Here is a 27,792-nt window from a genome sequence, read left to right as displayed (position 1 = left end):
TTTTAAAACTCGCGTCAGACGGTTCAGGCTTCCACGCGTGTGTTAAAAAGTGATAATGCACATTTCGTCGGCCAATAACCCTTACATATTCCCTCCTAAAGTGCAAATCCACATCTGCTGGGACATCAAGATATTTCACAAACTGAAAGGGAAGGTACTCTTTCAATCTTGAATTTAACTTTTTCTCAGTCTGTGTTCAAGTCTCATTAAAAAGTTTTTCCCAGATCCAATCTGACACTACAACTATACTAACATTATTTTCTTTTTTTCATTGATTTAGAAAAACTGTGAGACTTTGACTTGTGTTAACATGGATTTAAATCGTTAAATCGTGATTTTTTTTACAACCTTATTGAACAAACCTTTTTTTCTTTCTATGTTATAGAATGAGTAACAGGTAAAGGCAATGTTAAGTTTGCATCATAAACACAGTGAAAACTTCTCCTTAAGTCATAGTACTTAATAAAAACGACCCTTCAAGGGTTAATGCCTTTTTCATGCCTTTTCAATTCCTCTTTTAAAATGGAAAGCATCTCAATTTGATCAGGAATATTCATTTTTCAATGTCTTTTTCTGTTACTGATTTTTCTTTATCTTGAGAAATCTTACGATCTCATGTTTTCCTTTTCAAAAGTTCAGCCCATGTGCCTAAATTTGTGAATGAATTGATACACGCTTCTCTCTGCATTTGGACCTCAAACCGCGCTTCCATCCATCCCGCTGCTCCACATCGCTCTTTTTACGTAACTACACAGCTCGTGGGAGCACAGCTTTTTTTCCTTTTTTTTTTTTTTGGTTGGTGGGTGGACACACACTCGCGCTCCTCTCGCTCCTCTCGTATAAGAACGGATCTGATATGGAGACCCCATCACACCGCACATCGCTTTTACGCAGAAAAGATGAGCAGAGCGCAATCCAACCCGGGCTTGAAACTAATGGTGGTGAGTTAAAATTTCTCCTGCAGCTGTATTCTTGCAAAAGAAAACGAAAAAGTTACTTTCCCGACCCCCCCTCTTTCACTTTTTTGCGTTCTCCTCTTACTCGCTTTTCGACTTGGAACCCGATAACCAGTGTTCGCAGAGTGCATGATGGTGCGTCTTTGGCAGACTGGCCGCCTATGGAGCGGTAGTAAAGTTGGAAAGTATACGAAATTTGGAGAATTATTCAAGGTTAATTATCTTTTATTTTAGTATTTATTCTTCCCTTTTACGCACACGAGTGTGATAGTCATCCACATCAAAATCTTAGAGTGTTTTCATGTGCGCGTTTTTTGAGATTATTGCGCAGCCTGTGCCAAAGATTATTCAAACTCTTACACAGAAAATATAACCGTTGATTTCCAATGCTTTGAAATACTTGCTTTTTTAATCATGTGTGGATTGTTTGATTTTGGTAACGGAGTTTTTGTTTTTAAATCCTTTTTCTTGTGCGTAAATGAACCTTCATTTGGCGTCAAATTTCTCTGCCACATGCATCATGTTTGTATGTCTAAATATCATGTAAACAAAAATGTTTACCTACTGGTTTGAGTCTGGCGTTTTCTGATTTGCATGAGGTGCTGCCTTGGAGCCTTTGTGGTTTTGCATATGTTTTTGCACAGATGGGTATCAGGGCACATACAGATCAGAAGCTGGCGCTTCTTCCATCTGGCCTTGTTGTCTTTGAAAGACACATGCAGGAGTTTTGCTTCTTGGCCTGGAATTCTGTTTGTATATATAGTGTACCTATAGGCATACAACTGGCCAATTTAGGATGTTACTCTTGTTGTTTGAATGCAAATAAAAGCTGATATTTCTTTCTTTTCTTTTTTCTTTTTTGACATGACATGCAAAAAAACCATCCTATTATTCCCCCCTGGGAGTGTGTGATTTACAATCAAGAAGAAACTTGCCGATTAAATAAAAGTAGTAAAAAATATTTTGACCTTGACTTTATATTTTTTTTCTTTGTGGAACAACTGCTTTTTAAATTGTTGGAGTCATTTTTTTCAACTGTTAAGAAGTTTTTAAGATTTTTTTTCTTAAGAGGCAGCAATTTAGTCTTTAAAGCAGTCATATGTTCTTAGTTTTTGCCAACAACTGACTCACTTATCAGCTTACTCCATCTTCGCAGCATCCAGGTCTGCTGTCTGTGGCTCTGTAGTTGTCAGAAAACTCTTTTGCCCCAAATGTTCCTCTTGCACCTGTGTGCTCTGTCTGCCTTTGGCACATTGCAGCTCTTCCATTCCATGAGGTCAGTGGAATAATTTATGCTGCCACTCTGTTCAGTTGGAAGAAGATACTTGTTTTTCTACCAGCAGAAGACATAATATGTCTCTAAATGTCCTATGAAGGAGTTGGAATAGTCCCTCCTCGCTCCCTGTCTTCTATTATCTCTGGGTCGTTATCTTTATACCTCTTGCTTTGCTCTCTCTCAGTGTTGTGGCTGTTAGTTGTGGGCCCACCAACTTCCCTAAAACTCTCGCAGCAGGTACACACAGAACACTGAACCTGAAGACGTCAAGCTGTAGGAAAAAACGACTGATCCTTTTTATTTCTTCAAGAACAGGCAGAATGCAGAACTTAGAGGGAGAGAGAAAAGAGAGAAAACAGAAGGTGTGTATGTGTGAGGTCCATGAACAGCTATTTGGACAATCGACTTGTTTATCAGAAGGCTACTGTCACCTGTCCAAGCTGTTTTCATGCACCGAACTTCCCCTTTTTCACCAACAGTAGTTCTGATAGCAGAAGTCCTCGTGTGTGGGCATGCGTTTGTTTTTCAGTTTTTTTAATGAACTAATTGATCTCCATGCATGCTTGTGAAACAAACTAAGTGATAAGAAAGAGTTTTAGTGCCGCCCAAGCTGCGTTTCCATTACACATATGCGTAAAAATTTAGTGAAATTCTGAAAATAAAAAATAAAAAAACTCAATTTTCCAATTACACTGTTTACATTAAATCCTAATTATGCAAATAAACACAAACCAAGTTGCGCGGTAAGTCATTCAAAAACATGGCGATGGATCAAAAACAATACTTTGATTTAAAGCAGATACATTCAAATTTCTACCGTGGCACTAGTGCTAATCATCATCTTTTAAAGGAGATGTCTGCGTCTTATTCAGGCCATGGAGCGGTAAGCTCCTCAAATCTGGAATGAATGGATGAAGCGATTTTGGGAAATTATGGTTGGTAATTTTACAGAGGAGCTGTGGATCCAACAATTGGATCATGAAAAAGATAAACTTTTGATGAGCTGTGTGATGCTGTGGGTCCTAACATTGGTTCAAAGCAATCAGTGGTATCTGGTTGTTGGTCATGTGATTTCACTCATGTGATGTGACTTATTTAACTTGAAAAAAGTATTTCCATTGCAGTTTTGTATAAATATGTTAATTTGGCCAAACTGGCCACACTGGAGGTGTGAGTGTGATTGGGTGTGTGATTGTGACCCTGCGACAGACTGGTGACCTGTCCAGGGTGTCTCCTGCTTTCGCCCATAAGTGGCTGGGATAGGCTCCAGCAGCCCCTTGACCCCGAAAGGGAACAAACGAAGAAGATGAATGAATGAATGAATGAATGAATGAATGAACGTTAATTTGGATAGGCCTCAAAAACCACCTCCTCCAAGCGCAAAAACATTTTTTTGATAAATGCGAGTTTTTTGCGAAATTGTTGTTTCTCCATTAGGTGAATTTACTAACGAAAATCAAATTGGCGCATTTTTGTAGTAAATGTAAACGAAGCCACAGAAGCCCAAACCTGGTATTTCATAAAACTTTATTGAAAAACATAACTGAGATGAGAGCATAGCCGCTTATTTTGGGGTTTGACTTGCACTAGTTTTAGCAAACATGCTACTAATCTATATGCATAAAGACTGGTTATGTGGTCCTTTTGTTATATTTGCTTTAGTTAGTATCAAATTTGTTGTGCTGTGGGGGCTGTGGATCAGATGCCCAGATTTGGCACTCAATGCACACATTTTATATTCACTTCAAAAAGCGCACACACAGACGCATGCATACACGCACATGCACACACACACACGCACACTCGTAAGCTGGAATCCCCCATCAGACCACCTGCACTCTACAGTTAACTGAATCCATGTGGCTCCTATAGGAGCTGGTGTGTCGTGGTTTGGTCCCTTTGTACTAAGGATTAAGACTAACCTTGACAAACATGGATTCCCTCCTGAATTTGCATGTCAACTTGTTCAAAGTTCATTCATATTTTTTGCCTCTTTCCCTTCTTTTTTTGAAAAGGACGTTACAAAAGTATTCCTTGAATTCTTTTATATATTTAGGCTAAGGATGCATTAATCACAATGTGATTTCAATATGAATTTCATAACTATAACCTCTTTAAACAAATCAAAAAATGTGTGACTGTTTATCTGTTCTTTCATGCCTGTATGGTTCTTTGTAGGGTCACAAAGTTTGCTGAAGTACAGTGGCCCTGAAGTGCAACTCAACACCAACAAATCACATCAAAAACATGTTAAAGATCCCAACAGCAATTACAAAAGCAAAACATATGATTAAAAAAACATTACATTTTAGAAAGAAAAAAATCCCCAAAAACGAAACAAAATAAAAATGAAACATTTCAGAAAACAAAAACAATTTCCAGAAAACAAAATTAAACTTAAAAAAAAATAAACACAACAATCTGATAAAAGTAGGTATTGTGGGACATCACTGATTGGTCGATGATGTGAGTTTTTCAAATGCTTCTTAAATATTTGCATACTAATAAAAGTTGTATGGTTAAAACAGTGAATATCCAGTATCAATTCATGTCAGATAACTTTTGATTGAAATAATGGACAAATGTCATCACCTAATCAGTAATGTCCTAATAGTGTTTACATTTTTTTCTTCTTATTTTTATTTTGGTTTTAAGAAATTCCTTTCGTTTTCTGAAATGTTTTATTTTCCTAAAATGTTGCATAATGTTGTTTTAGTTGTTAGTTGTTTTAATTTTTTAATTGTTGTGTGCTGTAAAGTGTCATTGTTAAGAAGCAGTCTATAGCTGGTAATGTACTATATTTGGATATAGAGAGTTTTTGTTGGACAAATCAAAGGTAATGATACATTTTACCTTGACCTTTGACCTCTGGCCTGCAGTCTTCCTCGGAAGGTTTCCACTTGTCTTGACATGTCGTTTGTGATGGACGTGGTCCACCAAATTACAGGTCTAGTTGTTTTGGGTGACCAATGACCATGCCCCCTCCTACTGGTTGTTTTGCTTGGCGAAAAGCATCCCAAATGGCTGACAGGGTTTATGTTCCCTAATGTCGATGTATCGTTCATTTTGCATTGATCTTTTGCTTTTGTTGCTCTATTACTTTTTTTTTTAATCTTGTGAGCCTTCTTGTTTCTCCCATTCTCCTTTTTCTTGTGTCAATGTACATGGGGTTTCTCTGACTTTATTGGCATTGCAGTTCTTTTCTTGTTTAGTTTTGTTCTTCAGGTGAACCAATACGTGTTTGAGTTTTATGTGAGGTTTGGTTGCTTTTTTTGTTGTTTTTCTTCGTGGATTTTTTTTATCAGTTCAGTTATATCCCGGATGTATAGAAGGTTGTAGTTTTTCTTTGTTGCTATTCGTGTTTTCCACCTGTTGTTTTCCTTCGTTTATAGCCTTTCTTGGATACTGGCACCGTTTCAATGCCCGTTGGTTTTGTCTTTCCTGCTGCTGTCTGTCCCACATTGTCCGTGGAGATGCAGGTCCTTTCATAAAGTGTCCTGACAACTGACAGTTTGTGTGCATGAGGGTGTTGCACACAAACTGTCAGTTGCACTGAAATGGTTGTGAGTACTTGTGCTGCTGTTATTCCTATCAAAGAAGAAACAAACTTCGAAAACCTTGTTAAATTACTGCTAGAATATAATGAGAGGAGCACATAAAACTCTGATTTGCACAGCCACCATAAACCCATTCATCCAATATTGATTTAAAAAAAAGATGCTCCTCAGCGCCCCTTTGTGGAAAATATTGGATCTGTTACATACATTTTATTAAAGGCCCAGGAGGAGAAAAAAAACCACATACACAAAACGGCAAGAACTTGAGTGAGACTTGCAGAGAATGCATACACCTCACTGAAAGATTAAGGTTTGTTGCAAAATTCATCGTGTTCTGGTACAAAAACACCCTCTAAAGACATAAAGAATTTAATGTGAGATTCCTTATCAGCTTTATTGAGAAGCTTCTTTATGGAAGACCTGGAACAAACTATACCAACCCAATTCAGACACTTACTGTGAACAATTTGGACAGATAGGAGGAGAAAAGACATTTGTTGGTTGAACAATACATGTCCATTGAAACAGCCCTTATGCCTCAATGGTTCAAGGCTGCCATTTCAGATTTTGTTGATATGATTTATTGGTTTATTTCAAGAATTAAACTAACGGAATTATGCAATACAATATTACAAAGTCGAGTTTTATCAAGCCCATGTGAGATTTCAAGTACCGGTAATACATTGATTAGAAAATAAAGAAAAATTAACAAAGATGATGCCATCTTCTTGACAGTGTAACTAAATATAATCATAAAAAAAATTTTGCAGCGATGCATGCAGCACACAAACAAGTCATATTAGATTTAGTGAATATATTAATTATCAATTAAAGTCAAATATTAGACTATGATTTGTTGTTTACAAGGGAGTGGGGAAAAAAACAATCTTATTTCATCCCTCCCCTATTGTGTTTTTTCTTTATATATATATATATATATATATATATATATATATATATATATAAAAAACGCCCCTCTCACCCTCCGCGGGTGGTTTCTCCTCCAAGCTCGGGTCCTCTACCAGAGGCCTGGGAGCTTGAGGGTCCTGCGCAGTATCTTAGCTGTTCCTAGCACTGCGCTTTTCTGGACTGAGAGGTCTGAGGTCTTTCCAGGTATCTGTTGTAGCCACTCCTCCAGCTTGGGGGTTACTGCCCCGAGTGCTCCAATTACCACAGGCACCACTGTCACCTTCACTTTCCAGGCTTTCTCCAGTTCTTCTCTGAGTCCCTGGTATTTCTCCAGTTTCTCATGTTCCTTCTTCCTGATGTTCCCGTCGCTTGGCACTGCCACATCCACCACAACGGCTTTCCTCTGTTCTTTATCCACCACTACAATGTCTGGTTGGTTCGCCATTACCATCCTATCAGTCTGGATCTGGAAGTCCCACAGGATCTTTGCCCTCTCATTCTCTACAACCTTCGGAGGTGTTTCCCATTTTGACCTTGGGGTTTCCAGTCCATATTCTGCACACATGTTCCTGTATATTATTCCAACCACTTGATTGTGGCGTTCCATGTATGCTTTCCCTGCCAGCATCTTACACCCTGCAGTTATGTGCTGGATTGTTTCAGGGGCCTCTTTGCACAGCCTACACCTTGGGTCTTGTCTGGTGTGGTAGATCTGAGCCTCTATTGCTCTGGTGCTCAGGGCTCGTTCCTGAGCTGCCAGGATGAGCGCTTCAGTGCTGTCCTGTAGGCCAGCCCTTTCTAGCCATTGGTAGGACTTCTTGATATCAGCCACTTCAGTTATGGTCCGGTGGTACATCCCATGCAGGGGTTTGTCCTCCCATGAGGATCTGTCCTCCAGCACTGTATCCTCTGCTCTCCATTGCCTGAGACATTCACTGAGCGCACTGTCAGTTGGGGCCTTGAGCTTATATATATATATATATATATATATTTATATTATATATATATATATATATATTATATATAAACCACAGAGGTTGGTGCAGAATTGATAGTCTCAGGATATACCTGCTGCAATTTATTAGCAAATATGTTGCATTACTTACAAAGTTGGAATGCTTCCAAACTCCTTATTAGTACTTATCAAATTCCTTATTATATGTGTTTTGATTACATTTTGATGCAACTTTCCATTTGTGTTACCTTACCACAATCAGTACACAAAAAGTATGAAAATTATCATTATTAAATTATAAATTCTTAGTTTAAAAATGATTAGAAAGTTAGATTTACACTGGAAAAAAACAGAACTTTATAGTAACGAAAACTTTCTTCATATATTTAGTCGAAATTTAGTTAATGTTTTTTTATTGAAAAATGAAACATTACAATATTACGGCACCAATTTTTGATGAATCAAGATCTTGAGCTAAATTAAATAAAGGTGCTTTATCTTTGAAAGATTGCTGAGAAAATACTTTTTCCGTAAGAATATCTTAACCCTTGTGCTATCCTAGATGACCCCACCCTTACATTGACGTGTTCTCCCTACCATGACAAAGGTGGATAAAGGTGGAAAGATTTCATGTAATCCATGGACACCAGTGAAGATCACAAATCATTGAAGAAAAAGGTTCAGCGCACTGTCTAGTGGGTCTAGATGACCCAACTCCCAATGTTAAAGTGCCTAGGATAGCACAAGGGTTACAAAGGTAGCAGTGGATGGAGGTTTTTTTTTGTATATACTATAAAAGATTTGTTTCTTCATTCCAATTTACAGTTGACACTTTTTTGAAGAAAGCTAAGTGTGAGGCTGAACTTGCCACAGAAGCTGAGGTAAAATAATTTCACTTGAAGCTGCAAAACAGTTTATTGCCCCAGGCGGTCTCTGTCTGTTTACAAAATCTCCCCCATGTCTGTGTTTCTGTGCATGGACAAAATGTGCTTACCCCTTTTTGGAAGTGAGCATAGTCAAGCCAATCAGCATTAATTTAAAAGTGTATATCAGTTAAGTTAACCAGTCAGAGCTGCCCTGGCCTTTCTATTGGGGGGTGATTACCTTAACTGACAGACATGGGGAGATGCTAAAAGAGCATTGGTTCACAAAATAGGTGAGCATTTTGAAGCATTATTTAGAAATAAATAAGTGTCATAGAACTTCAGAAGGAAAGCATTGTAAGTAATTAAGTTTTAAAAAAGCCAAAAATCCTAACAGTAACAAATTTAACAATGTAGTTAATAATGAATTTGCCAAACTTAATACTGATGGTGCTTTATCCAAAAAGAAAAGCAACGTGAGGAAGTTTATCTCTGCTTGCTGGGATTTGTGTTACACCTGTCCTGCCTTGCTCAAAATTGTCTTCTGAGAGACCATTGTCTCTACATGTGCATTGAACAGCTGGCTGTGCTCCTTAAAGGCTTTGCCTCTTGTGGAGCTGTGCTCTGCAGATGATGTATAATTATGGCTTCCATTTGCCCCTAGCCGCTGTATAATTTGGGTTTCCAGCGGTCATCCATGATGTCGTCAGACTGCGGCTTCTAAGGCGTCAAAGAAGGTGAAAAGTTCAATATCTCTTTTAGTTGTTGATGGACAAACTCAGGCCACAGGACGTCTTTCGGTGGATGAAAACTGACGAGCTGGCTTCTACAGAAAGAGGGAAAGAGCTAACACTTGACAGATTTGAGTAAAAAAAAAACAACAACACTAATTTGCTTGTTAAAAGTGACGTGTTAAAAGATAATGCAGACGCAAATGCAAAAAGTTCCCTGACAGATTTGGGAAAAAAAAAAATATTTTAGACAGAATGCTATAGGTGTTACCCTAAAGATAAAAAAAAACGTGTTTTTGGTGTTTTTAATAAGTTTTTATAGCATTTTTCTCAAGATGAAGGACAGATTGAATAATAATTGAATTTCCAAGTATTTCTTTTTTCTAAATTGTTCTGAATCAGGAGCAGACAAAAACATGCCGTTTTAAAAAGCTTGTGGCAGTGACTTAAAAGCTCTGATCTGGAAGATGGGAAGTGGGGGCAGACTTACTCTGCACCAACAGGCCCGCCCTCAACTCAGAGGTTTCTATTGAACTCCTGCTGGTCTGCAGAAACTATGTCCTAGAAAACTACACAGGTTTTGTGATCTTAAGTAAAAACAGAACGATCATAATCAAAAGACCACTGGGACTGTTTTATATGAAATCAAAAGATTGCTAAAATAGGACTTCAAATGGAATTTTTTTTTTTTACCTTATACTAAGTTACTGTTAAACCATTTGGATTACAAAAGCTATCTACAGCTCAGTTCCATTAATGCAAGATAGAAATCTAAGTAATTAAATTTTTTTCATGATACGTCTGCCTGTCATTGAACTGATCTTGAATTGATTTATTTAAAAAAAAAAGAAACTTAACTACATCCAGATTTACCAAAAACCCTGGAGACCCTTTGTCAATCTTTCAAACTCCACCCTCCTGATGTCTTTATACTGATTGGTTGTGGCCTCATTTCTTAATACTACATGTTTACAATTCTTAATTTGAAGAGTGAGGCTGTGATTATGGGTTTGATTTCTGATGAGGCCACCCATGCTACAAACAATTTGGCTCATGCTCCTTTGGCGAGTTGCTGCAGATGAAAGCCTTTCCTCAAACGCAGTGTTCAGAGGTCGAAAGGTTTTGCCGGGAAAACCGCTGTGTTCGCCAAGCTGTTTGAAGCTTCGGGGTTCTATTATAGCATGTACAACCCATCATCTATTTTTACAGTACTTTCAGTCACATCCATCCCAAACGGAACCAGAAGCAGATGATAAAAGTTGACTGTTTCCATCACAGAAATATACAGCATTTGTAGTTTATACATAGTAAGCCTTTGGAGAAAAACAAAACTTCTATCAGGAACAGCAGCTTCAAAGTGGCTTAAGAAGTAATGTGGTTGATCATATGTATGTTGATCATATCCCTACACCCGCACAGTTTTTTTTTCTATTCTGTATGGCGTACTGGCCCCTAAAATAAACGTTTTTCAATTCAAAGCACAGAATTTTGTGGTTGCATGGTCAATCAGATCAAAATTCCAAATAAATAAAAGTAGGAAGGAGTTCAATAGAGTGTGATGTGATACACTGCAGAACATAGAGGGGGTCTTGTGGGTTTTGTTCTCTGGTGGCAAATGGGGGAAGCCCAGTAACCTCCAATAGCTCTCAGTTTGCGCAACGACTGGGAGAGAAGGCCGCTGTGCATGCAGACCGACTTGGAGGACGTCAACATGGACAAACATGCAGTCACAACAACAATCACATTCCTGCCTATCCGCACTGGCAGATAATTTATCATTGTTCATCGTTTTTGACATTTTTAAAGATGCACAAACACGAAAAAAAAAGGGGGGGAACCACACATGCACAGTGCAGGCTAGATCTGTTCTTAGTTCGTTGTCCAAGAGAGGATGTAACCAATACGAAAGCCAGTTTTTAATGATGAACCTCTGCAATCCCCACAGTCTGTGAGATTTGTACTGATTCTGGCCTCATCCTGTCTCGCTGTCAGATGTCTTATGGACTCGGTCGGGTATTTTAGGTCCAACCAAAGTTTGTCTCCTCTTGTTTAGCAGATAGTACATGAACTGTTTTAATGTCGTAAGACACACTGTGTGTGGGTGTGTTTGTGTGTGCGCAGGCACAGATGGGTGTGGTGTGCTTGTCATTCTGGAAGAACATTAAAAAGCTATAGATAACCCTCAAGCTGCGTCAGATGCTTTGCAGGTTTAGGCAGTGTGCACCAAAAAACAGCAGCTTTGTCCATCTTTGCTCAGTTTGAAATGCATTTGGGTTAAAATGCATTTTTAAAAACTAAAGCATAACAAAACACTGATAGACAAATAAAATTTTATTAATGATCTATATGAATGTAGAGAAAAATGGCAACAAATTACATTTAGTTTTATCATTTCAGTTCAATTTTATTATTAACGCGTTTCAAAAATTAAAACTCATCTAAAGAATATTTGTGTTAAGGAACAAATATGTATGATTGGTGCTGTCCAAAATAATTTTGTGTTGCAAAACCTGCAAATAAATTTCAGCTAAAGAAGCTATGTAAACACTGGACATTTGTATTGCTTTCTATTGCGTTTAGCTCATTCTTGCTCGCATAGTTTTCACACTGGATAAACAGGGAGGGGCTTTTCTTATTTTTCTTCTACTGTTTTCTAGCACCTACAATTGGAAAAGGCTTGGTGGGAAATGTCAAAGTGGTGCTAGTCTCGCGTTGGTGTCAAGGTATCTTAACAGTTTTTTTTTAGCTGCACACTTCAAACCCTGTTTACCTGGAACCTTTTTTTTTGTTTTGTTACTTTGACCTCTCCATGAACACTTTTGAACAAGGAGCTTAGAGTTTGAAGCAACATCAAAACTTCTGCATCTATTTGATAAAGGAGTGGACAAGGGTTTAGGTCGAGGTTTGGCCCTGCTGTTATGTCATTGCTTAGCTGACTTTTTTGTTTCTGCAGCTCTTCACGGCATCTCTGTCCTGGGCTCATCAGCCACAAGCCATGCCACCGATGTACCTGCACAAAGACCCCGTGACATCCGAACTCCTGTCTTGCAGCCAGTGCCCCCCTGGCACAGCTGTAAAGCAACACTGCACCAAAGGCGAGGCAACAGAGTGCCACCCCTGCCCTGAGAGGCAGTTTGCAGAGAACTGGCACTGGGGTGACACTTGCCAATACTGCACCTCAGTACGTATGACAGCAGCACGCTAACCAGCAACATTTATGACTCAGTAGATTTTACCATCTCATACCACCCCATGAAGGTTGCTTACATATTTTTGAAGTGGTCAAAACCTGCCTGTTTCTCAAAATTTCCCTCATTGCCTTTGTCAACACATTTTTACTGCCCAACTCTGAATTACACTCCTGTTTAGTAGTCTGCCTTTGGCAACCCTTCCATTTCACTTTTGATTAATTTTACATTCAAAATCGAGAGCATGTGCTTCATTTCCTCACATCTACAAATATAAATCTATGTATCTACACAATGCTTCACATAATTCTCTGCTCCTGCTGTCTGTAGGTGTGTAAGGAGAGACAGCTAGTGAAGCAGCAGTGCAACAGCACCCATGACCAGATCTGTGAGTGCGCTCCAGGTTTCCACCTAGTGGTGGAGTTTTGCATTGCACACAGTACCTGCCCACCTGGCTATGGAGTGACAACTTTAGGTAAGCTTCTGCCTCGTTATTCTGCCAATTTCAATCTGACGTTGTCCTAAGGCACAACACAAAAGACAACAAAAAAATAAAATCACTGAACCAAATTTAAATATTTATGTCTGTTCTAATCAATTCAATCATATCATTGAAATCTAATTCACTACTTTCTATAAGGCCAGTATGGCCTTTCTTGCAAGTAGGGATATTACTTGGTTATGGAAAAATAGAACAAGAGGAAATAAGAAAAAAGACGATGTATAATCCTGTGGTTTTGAATGAGTATCAGTCTACAAAAGCAGAAAAATACAGAAAGAAATTATACATTATAATGCATAGCATGAGCTGTATATATCTGCAGAGTGCTGTAATGAAGACAGACAAAATTATCCATCTGAATACAGAGGAAAAAAAGAAAATGGCATTATGACATAATTTATTACTGTAGTGCTTCCCTGGGATTTTAAGACTCTATTTAAATATTTAAAAAAAAATTATTGATCCTAAAAAAAACTTTTTTGCTTAACATCTTATTTTTTTATTTTTTTTATTTTTTTTAACATCTTAAATGTTAGGGTGCAACACTGTGTATTTTATTGTATCTCAGTGCATTGTTGATTAAATCTCCAATATATGTTTTTTTTAGTTTTTTTTAAAGACAACAAAAGGCAATTAGTCTTTAAACGTACAACGGAAATATTTATTTTGTTCACTAATTTCTCAACATAAAAAAATTCAAAATGATTTATTTTATATTTTGACTGCTCCACAATCGTACAATACACTTCACTGCATGTCGTACTTTGTACGTCTAAGTATGAGACAAATACATTTTAGATTTGATTCCTAATTTCTAATTTTGTAATAAAGCAGTTTTAGTTAATTTTTATAAAGGCAGAATTCAACAACTGAATTTTTTTTTAGATTACTTGTTCACTTTTACTCTAAACTCTGTTGCCTTAAAACAAGCAAATAATCTGTGAACAGTGAGCAGAATGAACATTTAATGTGTTATCAAGGAATTAAAGAAGCTTCCTCCTTTTTTCTAACAATTTGGCATCAGTGATCATGTTAGTTTAATGTTAGAAACCTGGTGTTTTCTCCTGATTCCATCTGGACTCTGTCACCACTGATTGCTAGCAAAATAGGGAGAGGATGGTGCTGAATTTCAAAGTAGTAAAGAACTGAATCTGGCATGTCTGCTCTAACCACAATACAAACTGACACGAAGCTTTTCATGACCTCATCCTTGGTCTTTGACCAAGATCAAGCTGTAGCCAGGATGAAATAATATTTTTTCCAGCGACTGCGGTTATCATCCAACCCCTTTGATGCTGATAGTGCTCAGAAATGTAATGTTTTCCATAAGGATCCTCTTACAGAGTCAGATGATTAGAAGAAGTTAGACATGACACAGCAGTTTAGGGAATCCCTTCCTCTTGACATCTGGAAACTAAAGGAATTATTACTATTATGAAAGCTCTCAAGCTGCGGTTTTGACTTTTCCAAAAACACAAGTATTTCTTCTTCTTTTTTTTTGATCTACTGATTACCGATTTTAGTTTGCTTCACTTTCAAAATTTTTCTTGCTGCTGATCCAAAACCAACCCAAAAATGAATGAAACTAGGCAAATCTATTTAGACACTTTGGAGGCTCCTTCATTATTTATGTAACTTTAGACTACAGTTATGACATTAGAACCAAAAATGTGCCATCATATTAGATTTATTGTGTCTGTTCTGTTTTAATCTGAGGTTTAAGTATTTCAGTTAAATGTCACATTCAGCCTTTTATACCAACTGTTTTGCTGGAAAGGACCTGGTTTGAGAAAAAAAGCCTACACATTTGCATTTGTAATCTGCTTTTACATTTGCAAAACCTGCAAAACATTAACTTTTTTGAAGTCAGCATATTATTGGGAGGTGATGATAAATTTGCGACTCTGTACTGTGTGTGCTTTGTCATCAGAAGGGGCAGGAAATATTTGCACATGGACCAGCAGTTTGATGTTTTTCTGCCATGTGGCTAGAAGAGAGAGCATGTTGTGCCCATAGAGCGGGAAGCTGATAAAAGGGTTAATCAGCAAACATCCTCCCACACATTTTCACTTCTGTAACTTATATTAAACTGAATGCTGATGTCATGACACAAGTTCCACTACGCGAACTGTCTTTCATGCAGGCTCCAAACCAGAAATCCACTAGACTTACTGTAATTTCTCAGCCCACAAACATTTCTGTTTCAAATGATAAAATGGGGCATTAAATCTAGTAAACATCAGAAATACAGAAGTATTCTGAAATCGATTCTTACTTTCAGCCAGAAAAAGGGACGTATAGGTCAAATTTTTTCATAACAGAGGACCGCAAAGGAACTATGTGGGTGTTGCAACTAATACATGACTCATTCTGACAGTCACTCGAGTCACTTGTCATGCTTGAGGTATCACATGTGACAGTGGTTACTGTTCTAAGAATCAAATCCGATATAGAGATAGTCGCGTATTCTCACATACCGAAAAACAGCTGAGCTTTCGGGAAACATAGAAAAACTATGTATTAAGCGCTTTTAAAAGAGAAGCTGAAAGGTTAAGGTGCATTAAAACTGAACATCCCTTTGAAAAAAGACATAAGAATGTAGCAAGTAGTTCACACAAAAAATAATAAAGTTTGACCCAAATATATGAATAAATAAAGCTGGTTCCAGCATAGCGGCTAAAGACAATTCATTTTGGTTGATTTTGACTCTGGGTTCTGCCAGCTCATTGCTAAAATTTACCAGTTTTTTATATATATGGGCTGCACGGTGGCCCAGTGGTTAGTGCTCTTGCCTCACAGCAAGAAGATCCCTGGTTCAAGTCCCAGCTGGGGGACCTGAAACAGAACATCAATGGGGGACCTTTTTGTGTGGAGTTTGCATGTTCTCCCCGTGCATGCGTGGGTTTTCTCCGGGGTCTCCGGCTTCCTCCCACCGTCCAAAAACATGCTTGATAGGTTAATTGGTCACTCTGAAATGTCCATAAGTGTGAGTGTGAATGGGTGTGATGTGTGGCCCTGTGACAGACTGGCAACCTGTCCAGGATGTCCCTTGCCTTCACCCACAAGTAGCCAGGATAGGCTCCAGCAGCCCCACGACCCTGAAAGGGAGAAACAGCAGAAGATGAATGAATGACTTTTATATATACAGTATATTTGTTTTACTGATTTTGTTGTGCTGATGCACTGTGAACTTGAGCAATGAGAGAGGTGCTTCAAATAAAATGCGTTATTATTATTAGACTGGGCTAGTAGTCTCTTTGACTCACATTTCCAGCCTGTCAAGAGATATTTTATCTTTCAAAGCATTCTCCTAATAAACAAGAAAAACACAAAGGTTTTGGAGTGAAAACCCTGACACTTAGATGAGAAGATTTTGTTTGATGGGTGTTAAGAAAGCATGTGCTGATGATTAGCCATTGATCCGGGACGACCTACCAAACACAGAGAGCTAAAATTTACCGGGTGACTGTTAGTGACTGTTACTCTGGACAATAAACATTTTAGGGTTGTGGTGCAGTGCGCACACAAAAAAGCAAGTTCAAACCCAGTTACAGTTTATTCAGGTCAAGAGGTTCAATCATATCATGACCAGCTTACATCTGGGGATCAAAGCTTAAACTCAGAAAAAGGTTTCACGAAATAAAAACATTTTCACTATATCACGCTTACGCGTGTTAATTAGAGTTTTGTGATTTTTGGCTTCCTGGTAGTTTGTTCTAAACACAGAGGTTCTGAAAGATTTCCCTTTTTTATTGTTTCCTCCAGGGACCCCAGTGAGCGACACTGTGTGTGAACCTTGCGCTGATGGTTATTTCTCCGTCGGAGGTTCCTCCACTGATCCATGTCGACCCCACAGGAACTGCTCAGAACTGGGCCTGTGGACACTCAAATGGGGGACATCTACTTTCAACAGTCTCTGTGGCTCACCAGAAAAGAGAACAACTCTGGACTGTTCTCAGAATCACATTTTGTGCCATACTGGTGAGAACACGCAACATCCTCTGAAAGCTAGTTACATGAATGTCAGAAGTTGCAGAGTCATGCAGTGTCACATGGCAGCATTTATCAGACGGATAAATCCAAACTAAAAGCAAGGTAAAGTCCATCAGGAAAAAAAAATATCGCAAAAATTAGTTCTTTTTCATAGAAGGGGATTTCCTTGGTCAGCTTCATAGTCCTCATTCCATTCTTTTCCAGATTCTGGCATTCTTTAAAACCATCACAGGAGAGAAAAGCTCAAGGCTGAAATGTTTGTTTATGGCTCTGTTTTCAAAATGACCCATAACGGATCAATTACCGCTTTATATTTCACATCCTTAAACAGAAAAACAAAGAAAAATGAGGCAAGCAAAGTAAGCCAGTTAGGCTTTATTACTCAGACTTGAACTATAACAGATGCTCACATATAATTCAGGAGAGGACGCCTCAACTATGACACTACATTCCTAGAGTCTTAGAAAACTAAGGAGCTCCAAAATGAAAGACATTTCTTTTAACTGATTGTCTTAGAGCTACTTACTTGACCCCGAATGACATACATCCACCAATAGAGAATTTTTTTAATTATACAAAAATGAAAGCAGTGGGATTTCCAAAGTTGAAAAGAATTTAAACAAACCACCAGGATGTTAGTGTCAGTCATAAAAAGCCACAGTTGCATCATTAACCTTTCAGGGAAAAAAAAAAAAAAAGAAACTTCATCAGATCTAAAGGCAGCTCTAGTCCAACTATCTCATCTCCTTTTTATTAACCCTTGTGCTCTCTTATGTCCCTACCCTTACATTGACGTGTTCTCCCTACCATGACAAAGGTGGATAAAAGGGGGAAATATTACATGTAATCCATGGACACCAGTTAGGTTCACAAATCATTGAAGAAAAAAGGTTCAGTGCACTGTCTAGTGGGTCTAGATGACCCAACTCCCAACGTTAAAGGGCCTAGGATAGCACAAGGGTTACACAGAGATCCTCCATGACCGACTAGTAACAAAAATACTATGAATACATTTTTCACAAAGTACCTACTATCCTTACTGCAGAAATTGAATTGGGATCGACTTCAGTCAAAGCAAGAACATCCAAAGTTGCACTATTTTCTTTTTTCAATTTATTATGTCACAATCCTGCTGTTCTTTATGACTTTGCCTTAAAAGGAAGCTTCTGCACACCTGGGCAGCTTTAGGAGGAAAAAATGAATAAAACTGTGCTTCATTTGGAAAAAAGCAATTTAGTTTGGCGTATTTGCCTGATGACAGTGATAGCTTGATTCCGTCAGTAGAAGGGAACTGACAAAAGAGATCCTTTTTCTCTGGTTAAAAAGGAACACAACACACGCACATACACACAAACTGAACAGTTGTTATGGAGTGCAAATCCAAAACCAAACATAATGGAAAAATCATCAACGCGATTTTAAAACATACCTTGAAGATTGCTGATGTGTCAAAACAGCTGTGGTAATAACACAAAAATAAAAAGGGAGAGAGACAAGTATATTTTATTATCAAGAAAAGGGATTTTCCGTGTGAGCATCAAGATATACTTTTTAAAATACATTTATAGAAATCTAGGAAATGCTGCTGCAAAGCTTGCTTTTTTATGATAGCCCTAAATGTGTAATGTGAAAAGGAAGGCTTATTTATGTCTGAGCTCATAAACTCACTTTTACAGAGAAACTAGATAAGGAAACTAAGATTAGGCATCAGGTACACAAACTGAGGCTTAGGTAACTATTTACACAAACAAATTAGTAGTTAAGCTTTACCTGGTAAAGTTATCAATTACTTTTAGTTAAGAAACAAAAGAACATTTATTTGTAAAAAAAATTTAAAAACGGAAATGTAATAGTTATAAATTTATAGAAAAGCTTGTGAGAAACAAATTAGCGATGTCCTGGGTGTAACTGTTAAGTATTGCTCAATTCAATTCATAGCTCTTTTGAGAAAACTAACAATTATTCATTCATTCATTCATTCATTCATTCATTCATCTTCTAAACCCGTTTTTGTCCCTTCCGGAGTCACGGGGCTGCTGGAGCCTATCCCACCCACTTGTGGGCAAAGGCAGGGGACACCCTGGACAGGTCGCCAGTCTGTCGCACACCCATGCACACTCACTTTCACACCTATGGAAAATTTAAAGTAACCAATTAACCTATGAAGAATGTTTTTGGACTAACAATTAGTTGATAGTTAACAGGTGCATTGAAAAAGTCAGTGCGGTAAAAAAAAAAAATCTTTGCTAACATGAGCCTTGGTAGAGGGTTGTAGACAGGTAGGGCCGCAACTTATGGGGGGGACAGATACGTGTTGCAGTTCTCTTGAGGCTCTTACAGCCACCTTAAGGGATCTCATGGAAATGGATCCCAAGTGTATCGGGGAATATTTGTAATATTGTTGTGTATGTAGTAATTGGACCCACTTGGAGGGTGAAAAGTCCTTACAACATGTTTGTGTCTTACTTCTTTCACCCTTTATTACTCTTGCATGGTGTGTTTGCTACGACCCGTCACTCTACAGGTTCACAGAGTGGTCTACGACTTTAATATTTCCTGCAGTCCACCTGTCTGCCCTGCAGAGGTTTTTGTTATCTAAGACACCATTAGGCAACCTTTAGTTTAAAAAAAAAATGGTTTGGAATTTAATCAACCAATGTTTATTAGCTACCACTATGAATTAACAATCTTTAATGTGTAGTACACAAAAATCAACAGTTTATAAAGTGAACTAAATTAATAATTTGCTCCTGATGATTGTAATTTCTTCTTGCCCAATGCAACTGGGATGTGAAGTGTAACCATTTTTTGGCTAAATCCGCCCTACCTTTTTCCCATGTTTCTATCAGATGTGACCCTTTGTGAGGAGGCCTTCTTCCAGTCCTTGGCTTCACTGCATCTGTCCTCAGTTCCCCTTGAACGTCTTCTGGACAGTCTTCCTGGACGCAGGGTGGACCACAAAAGCCTGGAGAGGCTGAAGAAGGCCTGCTCTCCTCAGCAGCAGGTCCTGCACCTGCTGCGGATGTGGCGGGAGCAAAATAAGGACCACGACAAGCTAAATGGCATCATGCAAGGTGAGAAACAATAATATCTGGCATCAAGGATTCCTCCTCCAAACTTTTATTAACAGCTGCATGTCACATCATTAGGAGTTAACCACTGTGAGAGGAAAGTCTCCCGCTGCAATGGTCTAAAAAACATCACCTTTGAGGACCTCATGAAGGTAGCCAACAGCCTGCCAAGGAAAAAAGTTCAGGAGGTGGATGTACTGGCTGTTTTCTCCACCTGCCTGCCCAGACAGCACATCCTGCAGATTCTCCATCTCTGGAAAGCAGCAAACAGCAATATAGATCTGGCAAAGGGCCTGTCCCATAGTCTGAGGGTGCTGCGCAGCCAGGGGGCACCCCGTTATCTCCTGAAAGGCCTCAAGAAGATCAGCAGAATCATAGAAACAACGTCCACATACAAGATGTACGAGAAGATGTTTGTTAGCATGCTGCAGGATGAGCTGTGTTTCAAACCTCACAAGCCTCTAAATGAATAAAGCACCAAAGCGCCCAAATCGGCGCAGTCTGCAGCACAATCAAACACTAATGCATGACACACAACGAGTTAAATCATGAGACGGAGATGCGGATCCCAAAATAATGCCAAGTTTTCTTCAAGAAAATTCTGCATGTAGACATGATTTTTAATGAGATGTATCATGAGCGAGAATGTAAAACCTTTTGTATCTAAGCTTTAAACCAAAACGAGGATGATGATCCTGTGAGGTAACACCAGATGCTGTTGTTGGTGTTCTGTTCTGTATTCTGCTTGATTCAAAGAACCTGAAATGAAAGAAAAAACTGAGACGAGAACAAGAAGAATCACACTCTTGACCCGATCAAAGATCACTTTCCCAGAAACCTTTGACCATCATCTGTAACAAAAGGAAACACTATTTAAAGATGTAAATATCATTTTTTCTAAGTTGGCCAACAGATTCTGAGGTGTTGTTTTTTCTTTTTTTTTTAGTGCTTTCTACCAGTTTGAGAGCAGAGATTTGATTTCATAATGAAATACATTATTTTTTCCAAGTTGTCCATTGTTCTTTATTCTGGAACTCTGATTTGAAAAGCTCTTTTAATGTGTTATTTTTCTCTCTCTCATGAATGTAAAAAGGAGTGTATTTTTTATTTTATTTAAAATGTTATTTTATTTCCAAAACATGTTAAAAAAAACATTTTTATAGCTTTTTATCAAAGATACTGGATTTCAAATGCTGCAAGTTTGTTAAATGAGATTTTTTTACATTTGGTTTTTATCACTTTTTTCACTATAAATATATGGTCTGTTTTGTATATTTGCCTTGCTGGTTCTTTATTGAAATGACGTGATTTATGAACATTTAAAACAATTTGAATAAATCCTTTTTGTTAAAAAAAAACTGTCTAATTAATGGCCAAATGGAGCTTTTGTTTTAGGTTTCAGTGAATCTTTAATCTGTCCCTGATTTTTTATTAATGTAAAAGTGTATTTCATTAATATTATTTCTGGTTAAATTGGACAATTTGATCATTTTTAGTGATTATGCAAAGATCATCAAAGATAATGTGAAAGAGATTTTTTTTTAATGCATGAAAGTCAGTATTATGATTTTCAAGATCAATATTCTGCTGCAAACCCCTTCAGATGGCTCCCGGGTTTAAGGAGCTGACCATTTCCTTTAGGACTTTTTTTTATTGGTAAGCTATTTTGTTTTCACCACAAGTTGTGCAGGTTGTGTAAGTTGTGCTATTCCTAAAACACAACAGCGCAATGCCACCACCGGTGACTGTTGCCATGATCTTATTATAAAATGCTGTTTGTTTTTTTTGCAATCAATATATTTGTTGTATTTGTGCAAAAACGATTTACTTATTTAATATTTTTAATAATTTATTTATTCCTTCATCTTCTGCCGTTTTGTCCCTTTCGGGGTCACGGGGCTGCCGGAGCCTATCCCGTCCACGGCCACTATTTTATGTTGAAATAGAAGATTAGTCTTTTTGTTTAGGAGCGGCGCTTTTACAGATCCAGTTAACAGCCCAGTTTGGAAGTTAATATGATGACGCAAATGGTTCTAGATTCAAATGTCATCTGCAACAGAGAAGATAAGTTTCAGTGCAATGAAATCCTTCCTTTGTCGTATGCCTTTTGCTGACGTACATAAACAAATACAACAGCATGCTAGTAATAAATGCAGTTAGTAACAAAATACAAAACAAAATAAAAATGCATTAAGTTAAAAATGCAAAATAGATTTAAGCAGAAGTGCAATGAGTAAATTGTGTCTGATGTGTCCAATAAGAAAGCATGATTGTGCAAGGTGCAGTTCAAAAGAAGTACAGTGCGATTGCATAAATATGAGTCCTGTCAGCCGTTTAGATATTTGATAGCAGTGCAACAGTACTGTACCTAAATGCTAAAATGACTGTAAATTTGTTAATCTGTTTAAAAAGATTACTTTGCATAAGCTTAAAGAGAAAACTGAACGTACCGTTTATGGGAGAGTTTTAGGGAGAGAAAGGAAAAAGAAAAACAAGAATGATCAATTTATTATTGTCTCAATAAATATAAGAAAAATATCATAAGATTTATGATACCTAGTTTTGCTGCTTTGCCATACGATTCACCGGACATAGCTCTGCCGCGGAGCTCTTTTGCTTTCTTGAACGAATGTGGGTCACAGAGACAGGGAAGTTACTGCTGAAAGCGGCTTTTGCAGCCGGGTGGAGAGCATATTCGTGTTTATGAATGACTTATGATGTGAATAATAATTCTGTTCGCATGAATTAATTATTTCGAGGGAACAGAATATTATCTTGTTGGAATGGAATATTATCTTGTGGGAACAAGATATTAATTTGTGGTAACAAGATATTAATCTCTGTGGAACGAGATATATTTGATTTTTTTAATGTCAGGACACGGGTTCCGTAGATTTATCTGTTAAATTGCTCAGTTTCATTTGTTTTTTCTTTTACTCTACATCTGCTTTTTCAGGTGATGTACATCTAACACAGAAGAAAAAAGATAAGCCCTTTTCCTTCTTTTGCAAAGCAGAAGCTGCTCAAAGTGACCTACAGAGTGAAATGAAATATAGCTTGTTGATCATAAACCTTGTCATTTATCATTGTGAAAAGGAAAAGGAAGAGGTCAGAGGGACCTTTTGACTCTTATTTTTTTTAACTGTCTCTCTCCTTAAATCAGCAAATTCTCACAGTACACCCAGTGACTCAGTGACATTTTTGTTTTTTTAAAAAGAATCACCAGTTAGTAGACAGGATGATTCAAGTTCACTTAATATTGCAAAATTTTGCAATTTTGGTTTTGACACATGCATGTGCAGCTGTCAGTCAGGAAGTGTTTCTTGGAAACTGAAAAAAAGACCAATATTTTTGTAACTGTGTAAAACCAGACATTTATTTAACATTTTTACAATATTTCTAAAGCTTTCCAGTACACTGAGGGAAAATACAACACTCTGGCAATCACCAAACTATTTTTCTTAATAAGGCCGTTGAAGTGAATTCTTTAAGAGGTGGAGACTGTAAACTGAGCCATTTAAGAAATTACTTTGAACATCCTATTGAATAAAAAAGAAATGTAACGATGTCATGCTTGGGAAGCTGTATCTATTTTTAACCAGCTTTTTCCAACTGGTTATAGCTTCTCCATAAAATAAATCAACCACTTTCAGGTTCCTTCTCTATTCAGTTAGCATTCTACTCTGACCTTTACTGTCGCCTACGCACTTCCACATTCGTGTACTATAAAAGGATTGAGATCACACTTCATGACAGAAGTGGAGACACCATGACAGTGGTGAGTATTCTGCACAACACTTTGGGACAGGTTAACTTAAACGTTTCTGGAAGATCAAGTTTAAAAAAAAGTTTAAGTACTTTTCTTTAAATAAAATGGCATCAATTTTACAAGATTTTCATAAAGTTCAAATTTAGTAATATAAAACTAAAAAACAGAATGCAGAAGGAGGGATTACTTTGCAGAACAATAAAAAGTAAAAATGTGTAAAATTGTACCAGAGCGATCTTTAAAAACAGACTGTTGTTACAGTTAAAAATTGCAAAAATATTTATGTCAAAAACTTCTTGAAGTCACTATTAAGTTTTGCAATAACGCTTTATTGTGAGAGATTCCTCAGAGACGACTGTAAATGTTTTATTAATTTTAGGGTTATAGAAAAATTCCCTAACATTTCCCACTGTTTAAAAAGTATTTCTGTGCCTATAATTGGTTAGATTTTATTGAATAGATGCAGAAATATGTTTAAACCTTTGATCTTCTCTACAGCTTTACCTGACAGCTTTGTTCCTGCTCCCTGCACTTCACTGTGAGGATGACGCTGCACCCACCTACAAGCACCGGGATCCGTCCACTGGTAAAATCCTCACATGCAAGAAGTGTGAACCAGGCAAATACATGGCAGCTCACTGCACAGCCACCACGGACACCAAGTGTTTACCGTGTGGGGCAGCCCACTACACCGAGCTGTGGAACTACCTGCCCAAATGTTTGTACTGCAACAACATCTGCTCACTGAACCAAGAGGTGGAAATCGAGTGCTCTGCAACTAAAAACAGGGTCTGCCGGTGCAAACAAGGCTACTACATGAAAGATGACTTCTGTATCCAACACTCGGAATGTGGCCCTGGACATGGGGTTAGGACCAAAGGTATCACTGCACCTACGAGAGACATCTCAATGAGCAATGAAAAAGAATAAATAATAAAAGGCTGAGGACAACGCCTGTGGTTCACAATTTGAAAATTGATGTAGACTATTCGTCCTAAAACATACAGATAATAGTAATTAAATTTACATATTAAATAGCTATGTGACATATTAATCTCAGGGTTTTGAATTCAAACATAGATTTCCTGAAAGTAAAGTTGTTCATTAACAGCTTTTGTTATTTTTCAACAGGTACCTCCCAGCAGGATACTATCTGTAAAAAATGCGCAGATGGCTACTTTTCCCCGTCCTCATCCGTGCTGGATATGTGCGTAAAGCATCAGGAGTGTGCAGATGGGCAGCTCCCACTCATGCCTGGCTCTGTGTACCACGACACATTATGTGGCTCCTGCGACGATCTTGCAAATGATGGTAAGTACATGTGAGTGTTCAGCTGCATTTATGCTCCCGAAGGTACTGTACATAACAAGTGTTTTCACTCTGAACAAGCAGGGAGGGGACATCATCCAAATGTCACTACTAAATCTAGTCAAAGTTCAAATTGGGTGAACTTCTAACATACGTTCAGTGGCCCTGCATTTTATAAGTGGAGCCAACAAACTGACTTGGAAACTTCCGTTGCGACTCGGGAATGTGAAGCTTCATTCACACCTAGCATGTGTTGCAGGTTCAAGAACATGCTATACACAGTTTCATGAAAGCGCATTCAGCTGGTGGTGTTCACACACTGCACAAGCAGGTAACGGCAGGAAGGCCGTTCCTCTTCTTTTTTACTTCTTACTAGCGCTTGTCTGCCACCTACAAATGGCAGAAGCTCGGGGGAAAATGTTGGGGCGGTGCAAATCCTTGCCAATCTTTGCTTTTTCTTTCACAGCTCTGGGTTTTATGAAAAACCCAGTGTTGGACATAAACTGCAGTTATTAATTTCTCCTTCGTGATCATGTTTACATTGGTTGGTAGTTCTGTGTTTGAAAAGGACTTTATCCACACGTCCCTACCAAACTCAAGTCCCTGATTGGTCAAAGTTTAGCGTTTTTGCGATTTAATTGTCAAAAGTTCAACTGGTTGAACTTCCAGCGTGCGATCAACAATCCAACAATTTGTTTAAAAATCATGTGACTGGACCTAAAAACCTGTGTTGCAATGCATGAACGTTCGTTTGCGTAGACCCTCATTGGAAGCAAGTTGACTCAAGTCGATGCAGCTAGTGTCAGCGTAGCTTTAAACTACATTGGGCATGTGACACGTGTTCAAAAACGTGGAAAAACGCTTTCTTGTACATGTAGCCCTGATTGGTCAAAGTTTGACCTGGTTTAACTTTTAACACGTGTTAAATGGCTGCGCATTTTGCACGTAGAGCAAAAAACGGTGGGCGTCAATGTGAGAGTTTGGAACATGGAAGCCTGAAATGCGCATTTACGTGCGTTTACATAGACTTATCACTTGAAGTGGCCACTAGAACGTGTGTGAACTGTGAAGCCTCCCAATTGATTTTGGCATGAATTTTCTTGATTCTCAGATGAGACGCTGCGCAAGTTCCTCTCAGCATTCCTTGATGTGCCCAGGCGCCATGTCAGAAAAATGAAGAGATTTGTGGCAAAGTAAGAAGATATTTAATTCATAATGCAATAATCTTTATTTTTTAAAATCAATAAATACAAAATAACTGTTTATTGTTTTAATAGGTTTGTCCGTAAGTCAGGGAGAAGAAGTGGGCGGAGTTGTTACCATCAAAAAGTCAGTCCTCTGAAGCAAATCAGAGAGTGGTTGGCCAACACTCCAGCAGAGCAGCTCAGACAGATCCCACAGAAGCTGAGGAACTCCCCATTCACCACTCTGGCAAAAAAAATAGACGCAAGACTTCATACAATAAACCTCCAAAGCCCCAATTGTAGCTTGATTTTTCCATAATATGTCAATTTTTTTTCCTTGAAGTCCAATAGTGTGAGACATTTAGTCTACCTCTTATTGTGTGATTCTTGAGCAGCTAATGAAAGATTTGTTTAGTATGTTTTTGTTATCAGAAAGCCAGGCATAGATACAGCGGTGACCCAGGTTGAGTGTCATATTTAAGCCACCACATGTTGTAACCTGATTAGTAAATTTGTTTGTTCATTTCCCATGTGATAATATGTTACTGAAAAAAAATATTAAAATGGACCTTTATATGTAAAATGAAAATATTAAGATAAAAAAATGCTGTCCCTGTTTAGCTATGGAAACACTTCATGGTCTGAACATTTGGATTTAGTTCCAGGTCATAATTGGAGTACAATGGTATACAAATTTGGGATTTCAACTTTTAAATAAAATACACCTTTTTTATATGTTAAATGGTAAATGACGTATACTTACTGTATATAGCACTTTTCTACCTACAAGGCCCAAAGCGCTTTACAGTCACAGACCCATTCACCCAGTCACACACTGGTGTTAGCTCTGCTGCCAAACACAGGCGCCCACCTACCACCAGAGGCAAGGTGGGATTCAGTGTCTTGCCCAAGGACACATTGGGCGTGCAAGGCGGGAATTGAACCTGTAAACTTACGATTATAGGTCGACCGCCCTACCGCTGCACCATTTATATTTTTCAGTCTTATTGCATACATCCATTGTACAGCACTGTACATTTCAAATAAATAATATTGTTTTGCCTTAACATATATAATTTATTATATAACAGACATCTAAAGTTTAAGACATTTTGAATGTTTTTATACAGAAACAACATTCTTTGCTTGCTAATATTTATTTAAAGTCCCACTACAATCATCTTATGATCTAATATAAAAGCATTGCTAGTGGTCTTTAATTTATGATTTTGCTGTTTTTAGCCTAAGTTAAAAAACCTGTGCACTTTCTAGGACATAGCTTTTTTGAACCGCAGCAGTAGTTCATTAGAATGCATCTCGGAGTTGTGAGCGGGACCGTTGGTGTGGGGCAAGCTGGTCTCTACCTCAAACCTCCAAATTAACTGGTGCAATAAAAATGGCGAGCGATATCAGAGCTCTCCAGTCAGTTTGAGCCAGATGCCACCTCAAACAAGAAAAATGAAGATGAACATGGATTTAGTCATCTTTAAGTGGATGCATCAGAAGGGAGTTTATGGCTTGTCATTGTAG

General features: G+C 38.0%; 2 protein-coding genes across 2 annotated transcripts; both read left to right on the top strand.

Annotated features, from left to right (window-relative positions):
* Nucleotides 1-786: 786 nt before the first annotated feature.
* tnfrsf11b (TNF receptor superfamily member 11b) lies at nucleotides 787-21,359 on the top strand. The gene is made up of 6 exons (XM_004077752.4): nucleotides 787-941; nucleotides 12,201-12,428; nucleotides 12,766-12,910; nucleotides 16,703-16,918; nucleotides 19,780-20,004; nucleotides 20,080-21,359. The coding sequence occupies exons 1-6, from the start codon at nucleotides 900-902 to the stop codon at nucleotides 20,472-20,474; spliced, it is 1,251 nt and encodes a 416-aa protein (XP_004077800.1). The 5' UTR covers nucleotides 787-899; the 3' UTR covers nucleotides 20,475-21,359.
* Nucleotides 21,360-24,268: 2,909 nt separating this feature from the next.
* Nucleotides 24,269-26,581, top strand: opgb (osteoprotegerin b; the record flags this gene model as incomplete). Its single annotated transcript, NM_001252239.1, is given in 4 exon segments — nucleotides 24,269-24,650; nucleotides 24,902-25,081; nucleotides 26,190-26,271; nucleotides 26,356-26,581. Coding segments are annotated over 4 exon segments (870 nt in total), but the record flags the coding sequence as incomplete, so codon positions are not given.
* Nucleotides 26,582-27,792: the final 1,211 nt, after the last annotated feature.

This window comes from Oryzias latipes, chromosome 16, assembly GCF_002234675.1.
Source record: "Oryzias latipes chromosome 16, ASM223467v1".
Taxonomy (NCBI): domain Eukaryota; kingdom Metazoa; phylum Chordata; class Actinopteri; order Beloniformes; family Adrianichthyidae; genus Oryzias; species Oryzias latipes.
The sequence above is the reverse complement of the archived record's forward strand: the minus strand, read 5'-3'. Positions and strand labels throughout refer to the sequence as shown.